Below are 7,606 nucleotides of genomic sequence, written 5' to 3'. Positions count from 1 at the left end.
AAATGTGAAAGGACAGAGAAAGCTGATAAAATTTTAGCACAATCTCTGCCCTGAAGGTGCTGACTGTTTTGGCTGATGTTAATGTGTATATGTGTATGAATGCTGAAGTCAAATGTAAATTCCCCTTTGTTTGTTTACCCATTGTAGCTATAGAGTTTGTGTCTCTACTTTCTTTCTCGGTATTGACCTGTGGTATAGTCTGTCTCATTGTAAACGAAATAAAATAACCTTTTTATGCTTTTTAAAGTTTAAATAGTATTCATGACATGGATGACCTTTGGGAGCCCTGTATGGACTTTGGGGGGGGGGGTTACTTGAGGTCAGACTAGATCACCTTCCAATGACCCCTTTCGTGTTGTTTCCTTCTTTGGAGGCCTTACTCTGGTATTAAATTGCCTTCCCTGTAATAATCTCTTTTCAATGCTGATGCTGCTAGAAAAGCTTCTGATAGAAAAGAGAAGATTTTTCCCAAAACCTAAAAATTAACAATATACACTTTTTAAAAAACCATATATTTATTTCTATGTTTTCTCCGTTCTCACAGTTATACAGTACAAAGAGTGTTCACCAGCCAGCCTTTAATAAATGACATTATTATTATTATTAATAATAATAATAATAATAATGCTATTATTATTAATTATATTATTACTGGCTTTCTCAGCCAGGTGAAAGCATGAATTTTAAGCTCTGTCCTGTGTGATTAATGTGTATTTTACCTAAATGCTTTGATCTGTATGTTTTATGGAAATGAAGTTTAATGTGTGTTTGTAGAATTTTTATAGTATTTATGTATTTTTAGCTGAGCCATGGGGTAAGGCTGGTAGACATACAATTATTATTAATTATTATTAATTATTATAAAAGTTCCCATTTCACTTCAAATTGCGCATTAAAAAATACAAAATGGAAGGAAGGTGAAAGGAATAAAAAAGGTGAAAGAGAAAATTAGGAAAAAAAAGATTTAAAATCAAAAGGAAAAATTATTGCCTTATTATTATTATTATTATTATTATTATTATTATTATTATTATTATTATCTTTCTTTGCCTTGTCACGACCCAGTTTGGCCACCTTCTGTGTATCAGTTCTCTTATTAATTATGTGAGGAAACAGAGGATTTTCCGGACTTTGATGATGGGAATACTTTGTTGGGAGGTATTAGCTGGCCCTGATTCTTTCCTGTTTGGAATTTCCTTGTTTTCAGAGTGGTGTTGTTTGCAATATTTTATGTGATTCTACTGTCTGTGGCCCTGAGAAAACAGGATTTGCCAGACTTTGATGATGGGAATACTTTGTTGGGAGGTGTTAGCTGGCCCCGATTGTTTCCTGTGTGGAATTCCCCTGGTTTTAGAGATTATATTGTCCTGCATTATTCTATCCCAGTAATTATTTCATATTAAAGAAGAATCTCACTTATCCAACATTCGCTTATACAATGTTCTGGATTATCCAATGCAGTCTGCCTTTTCATAATCAATGTTTTTGTAGTCAGTGTTTTAAATTCATTGTGATATTTTAGTGGTAAATTTGTAAATACAGTACAGTAGAGTCTCACTTATCCAACATAAACAGGCCGGCAGAACGTTGGATAAGCGAATATGTTGGATGATGAGGAATTAAGGATAACCCTATTAAACATCAAATTAAGTTATGATTTAACAAATTAAGCACCAAAACATCATGTTAGACAACAAATTTGTCAGAAAAAGTAGTTCAGTACACAGTAATGCTATATAGTAATTACTGTATTTATGAATTTAGCACCAAAATATCACGATATATTGAAAGCATTGACTACAAAAATGCGTTGGATAATCCAGAACGTTGGATAAGCGAGTGTTGGATAAGTGAGACTCTACTGTAAATACTACATAGCATTACTGCGCATGGAACTACTTTTTCTGTCAAATTTGTTGTATAATATGATGTTTTGGTGCTTAATTTGTATAACGATTACCTAATTTGATGTTTAATTGGCTTTTCCTGAATCCCTTCTTGTAATCCAACATATTCACTTATCCTGCCAGCCTGTTTACGTTGGATAAGTGAGACTCAACTGTATATTTCTAATCTTATATTATCTGCTCAGAACTGGATTATATGAGGCTCCTTCTTCACAGCTGTATAAAATGCACACTGAAGTGGATTATATGGTAGTGTGGATAATCCAGTGCAAAGCAGATAATATAAGATTATAAATGGGTTATATAGCTGTGTGGAAGGGCCTTGAGTCTACACTGCCATATAATCCAGTGCAAATTAGATAATCTGTGGAAGAAGTCTAAGTGAGGCCTAAATCTGCCTGTCCCCTAACTGAAACCTGGCTGTCCCTTGGTTGCTAGGCAACAAAGTGGGCAGAGATTAGCCCTCTAAACTGGCAGCAATTGGATAAAAAAAATTATTACTCTCCCTCTAATTTGGACTTTATTTTTCTTTTCTTTTTGTTGTATCAACCTTGAGGCGTGGATGATGGGTTGTGTTGTCAAATTTTGAGGTTGGGGGGCCTGTACTTTTGTTGTTTTGTGAATTGCCGTGATGCCATTACTCTTTTATATATATAGATTTCTGGTAATGTACACAGTTTATGCAAATTATGCCAATATATGCAGATTTTATGTAAATTTTAGCCAATATATGCAAATTGTCCAGCTCCTCTAGGCGAAGAAACTGTAGCAAAAGATGGCCACTGTCAAGAGCAGGATGCCATTCATGTCGACCACTCGCTTCCAGAAAGGGTCCTCGCTTGTGTCGGTCAACTTCTGCCGCAGGGCCTCCTCCTCCGACTGGCTCAGTTTGGGGCCGCTTTGGTCCTCCAGGCCACAGAACCAGTTCAGCGCTTTACGGCCGCAGGAAGCCTCTTGATTGGTCACTGCCAGGAAAGACAAAACAAACCCACCCCCCAAATTCAATTAAGCATGGATTGGATTGCATCTCCTATGGTTCACCCGCCCAGAAGACCTTTACATTTTTATTATTATTATTATTATTATTATTATTATTATTATTATTATTATTATTATTATTATCTGCAGCTTCCATCGACTAATCTCAACAATCTTTAAAATTTTTATTATTAATAATATTATTACTATTTAAAACTATTTTTGTATCCACAATTCCCGTCCACCCATTTAGACAACCTTTAAAATTATTATTAATATTATTACTACTATTATTTAAAATTATTATATCTGTTACTCCCATCCACCAGTCTGGACAACCTTTAACATTATTATTATTATTATTATTATTATTATTATTATTATTATTATTACTACTACTATTATTTTAAATTATTATATCTTCAGCTTCCATGCACCCATCTGCACAACCTTTAAAATTAATAATAATAATAATAATACTATTATATAAATTTACTATTATACATTATCATTTAAATTATTTGTATTATAATATTTAAACGTATTATTATTATTCTCTCACACTAGAAGCAACTTGCAGTTTCTCAAGTTGCTCCTGACACGAAAAAAAAAAGATTATTATATCTGCAACTCCCATCCATTCATCTGCACAACTTTTAAAATAATTCCTCCTCCTCCTCCTCTTCCTTGTTGTTATTATATAAATGTACTATTATATATTAGCAATTAAAATTATTCTTATTATATTATTTAAACATTATTTATTATTTTTATAATTTAAATGTATTATATATTATTACCATTAAAATGTATTGTTATTATCTCCCATGATTCACCCACTCAGAAGACCTTTATATTATTATTATTATTATTATTATTATTATTATTATTATTATTATTATTATTCCTGTATTATGCTGCTTTCCTTTACTCCATTATTTGGCCTTTAAAGATTCGAATCCATGTGGAGCAGTCAGATATTGTTATTTTTCTTCTGCCTTTTTACTTCTTATTGTGTTGCCTTTCTTCTAAATCATATTCTGAATCTATTTGGAGTATCCAGATTTTGTTGTAATAATAATAATAATAACTCTCAATAATACTATAATAACAACAACAATGCCTCAGACTATATATCTATTAGTCACACTGCACCTCCCATCATCTACCCATACTTGAAGACCTTTAATTTATTATGATTATGATGATGATGATGATGATGATGATGATTCTATTGGTTGAATTGTGACTCCCATCATCCACTCATCATCACAGAACGATTTCTCCCCCTGTCTAATTTGCATAAATGTGCATAAATATAATCGGTCAGTTTACGCGTTTGGTCCTGGTAGATGGTCTCTTCCTCCTTGTCCCCTTCCTCCTCAGCGTCCAAGTCAATCCGTTCTTCTGTCCGGTTGCGGAGGGACCAGCAGAGGCGATACAGCTGGAAATGAGGAAATGGGGATTTAGGGTTAGGAAGTTAGGGTTAGAATTAAGGTTAGAGAGTTAGAGGTAAGGTTAGAATTGGATTTAAGGTTGGAGCTAGAGTTAGAAAGAGTTAGCGGATAAGAATTAGGGTTAGCCTTCGAGTTGGAGAGTTCGAATTAGGGTTAGAGGATAAGAATTACGGTTGGCATTACGGTTAGAGTTAGCCTTGGAGTTAGCAATAGGGTTTGTCTTAGAGCAGTAGTTCTCAACCTGTGAGTCCCCAGGTGTTTTGGCCTACAAGTCCCAGAAATCCCAGCCAATTTATCAGCTGTTAGGATTTCTGGGAGTTGATGGCCAAAACAGCTAGGGACCCACAGGTTGAGAACCATTATCTTAGAGTTAGGGTTAGAGAGTTTGAATTAGAGTTAGGGTTAGAGATGGAGGATAAGCATTAGGTTTAGCCTTAGGGTTTGAGTTAGAGACAGCGATAGGGTTAGAGAGTTCAAATTAGGGGTAGAGATAGGGATGGACTTAGCGTTAGAGAGTATTGGAGTAAGCAATAGGGTTTGTCTAACTAACTTAGTCTCTAACTAAGACTAACCCTATTGCTAACTCCGATGCTCTGCAAGTATAACTCTAACGCTAGTTTGAGTTAGAAAACATTGCAGTTAGCAATAATAATAATAATAATAATAATAATAATAATAATAATAATAATAACAACAACAACAACAACCCTGCTGGGATCTGTGCGCATCATCTGAAAATACATCACACAGTCCTAGACACTTGGGAAGTGTTCAACTTGTGATTTTGTGATATGAAATCCAGCATATCTATCTTGTTTGCTGTGTCATAATAAAATAATAATATTTATTTCTTGCCCGCCTATCCTCATGGCTCAAGGCAGGTCACAACATTGCTAAAACACACATTCACCTAAAACATTCTTTAAAATACACATATTAAAATGTATTTCCACAAAATACACAAAACAGAGATTAAACATAAGATGCAAGTATAAAATTCGCCATTAAAACTGGGTAGGCTTGCTGGAAGAGATAGGTCTTCACTTGTGTCTTAAATTGCTACAGCTTATCTAGCTGTGGGACCTCTACCGGCAGGTCATTCCACAGTCTAGAGGCAGCTGATGAAAAGGTCCTCTGGGTGGTGGTTGCCAGTCGGGTTTTGGCTAGTCGGAGCACACGCTCCACAGAGGACCTCAATGTTCGACACAAATTATTCTGTGTTCGACACAGAAGAAGGTAACCTGGACCCAAAGAAGGGCTTTAAAGGTCAAAACTAACACCTTATACTTTGCCCAGAAACTCATTGGCAGCCAGTGGAGTGATAGGTGTAATATGCTCCCTCCTAGATGTTCCTGTAACCAATCTGGTTGCCCTATTTGAACTAGTGGAGTTTCTGAACTTGATACCAAGGTAGCCCAATGGAAAGCCCATTACAGAAGTCCAACCTTAAGGTTACCAGCACGTGCACCGCCATCTTCAGGTCCTCCAAATCTAGGAAGGGGTGCAGCTAGCGTATCAGCCACAGCTTAGTCTTAGAATAAGCATTAGTCTTAGAGTTAGGGTTAGAGATAGAGTTACTTAGAGAGCATTGGAGTTAGCAATAGAGTTAGTCTTAGAGAGTTCGAATTAGGGTTAGAGATGGAGTTTGAGTTAGACTTAAAGGTAGAGAGCATTAGGAGTAGTCTTAGAGTTAAGGTTAGAAATAGAGGGTTAGCCTTAGAGGTAGGGTTAGAGTAAGAGATAAAATTAGGTTAGAATTAGAACAGTAGGGTTAAGGATAGGGTTAGAACTAGGGTTAGGATTAGAAAGCCTTAGGGTTAGGGTTAGAGTAAAAAAAAATTGAGTTACAATTAGAATGACATTTAGGATTATAGCTAGAGTTGGGTCAGAGAGTTAAAATTAAGGTTGTAGCATTAGTGCATTAGGGTTAGAGAGGCCTCTTAGACCAGGGTCTGGAGCAGACTCACATGGATGTCGTCAATGGGCTTAGTAAGGAAGGAGGTGGTTAGAATGATGGCGATGGAGATGGTGAAGAGGAGCATGGCGAAGTAGTGGTAGTGGACCTTACAGATGATGTCAGGACAGTTGCTGGGATGGACGCAGCTCCCTGTCCCGAAGATGAACTCTGTGATCATCCGGGAAAGGCCTATCAGGAGGCCCAGCACCAGACCACAGAAGGCCCCCTGCAGATAGAGTTGAAAGGTCAGCAGAGAACCAGTCAATAAAGGTTGAGAAGGAGTCCATCGGAGAAAGGAGAGATCAATAGAAACAGAATGTTTGAGAAGTAGTACACTGGAGAAATCAATAGTAATGATGTTTTTAAAAAGCCAATGGGAGGACAAGATCAATAGAACTCAGTCATGTTCAAGAAGGAGTTGATTGGAGAATGAGATCAATAGGAACCGATAGATTAGAGGACGAGATCAATAGAAACGAATAATGTTCTAGAATGAGTCAACCAGAGGACAAGATTAGTAGGAACTGATAGATTGGAGGACGAGATCAATAGAAACCAATAATGTTCAAGGAGTTAAGAAGAGAATGAAATCAATAGGAACCAATAGACTGGAGGGGAAAGATCAATAGAAACCAATAATATTTGAGAAGAAGTAGATTGGAGAGATCAATAGTAATAATATTTGGGAAGGAGTCCATGGGAGGACAGAAGGACAGGATCAATAGAACTTCATCATGTTCAAGGAGTTGATCGAACATAGAGATCAATAGTGTCCAAGAAGGAGTTGGTTGGAGGACAAGATCAATTGGAAGATGAGATCAATAGAAACCAATAGTGTTTGAGAAGAAGTGGACTGGAGAGATCAATAGTATTCAATAATGTTCAGGAAAGATTCAGTGGGAGAACAAGATCAATAGGAACCGATAGCTTAGAGTAAAAATCAATAGAAACTAATAATGTTTGAGAAGAAGTCAATTGGAGGAAGATTAAATCAACGGAAACTGATAGTATTTGAGAAGGAATCGATCAATGGATACCAATAGGTCAGAGTATATAAATGGAAACTAATAATATTTTGGAAGGAGTCAATCTGAGGAAAACAAAATAATAAAAAAGCAATAATGTTCAAGAAAGAGTTGAGATCAATGAAAACCTATAGACTGGAGGATGAGATCACTAGAAACCAATAATGGTCAAGAAGTCAATCAGAGGAAGGCAAAATCGATAGAAACCAATAGATCGTAGGATGAGAACATTATAAAAACCAATAATTCCTACCTCTGATCTACTCCTCTATTGATTTTTAT

At 35.9% G+C, this 7,606-nt stretch overlaps 1 protein-coding gene across 1 annotated transcript in view; it reads right to left on the bottom strand.

Annotated features, from left to right (window-relative positions):
• Positions 1–536: 536 nt before the first annotated feature.
• The window catches only part of LOC103281847 (sodium/glucose cotransporter 1), a 29,305-nt gene continuing 22,235 nt past the window's right edge, over positions 537–7,606 (bottom strand). Inside the window, exons 9-11 of the mRNA XM_062979191.1 lie at positions 6,310–6,525; positions 4,221–4,329; positions 537–2,872 (exon numbers count right to left, since the gene is read on the bottom strand). Of these exons, the coding sequence (XP_062835261.1) occupies positions 2,658–2,872; positions 4,221–4,329; positions 6,310–6,525 (540 nt within the window). The 3' untranslated portion in view covers positions 537–2,657. The remainder of the gene's footprint in view (positions 2,873–4,220; positions 4,330–6,309; positions 6,526–7,606) is intronic.

Source organism: Anolis carolinensis, chromosome 4 (assembly GCF_035594765.1).
Source record: "Anolis carolinensis isolate JA03-04 chromosome 4, rAnoCar3.1.pri, whole genome shotgun sequence".
Taxonomy (NCBI): Eukaryota; Metazoa; Chordata; class Lepidosauria; order Squamata; family Dactyloidae; genus Anolis; species Anolis carolinensis.
This window is presented reverse-complemented; position numbering and strand designations above follow the sequence as displayed.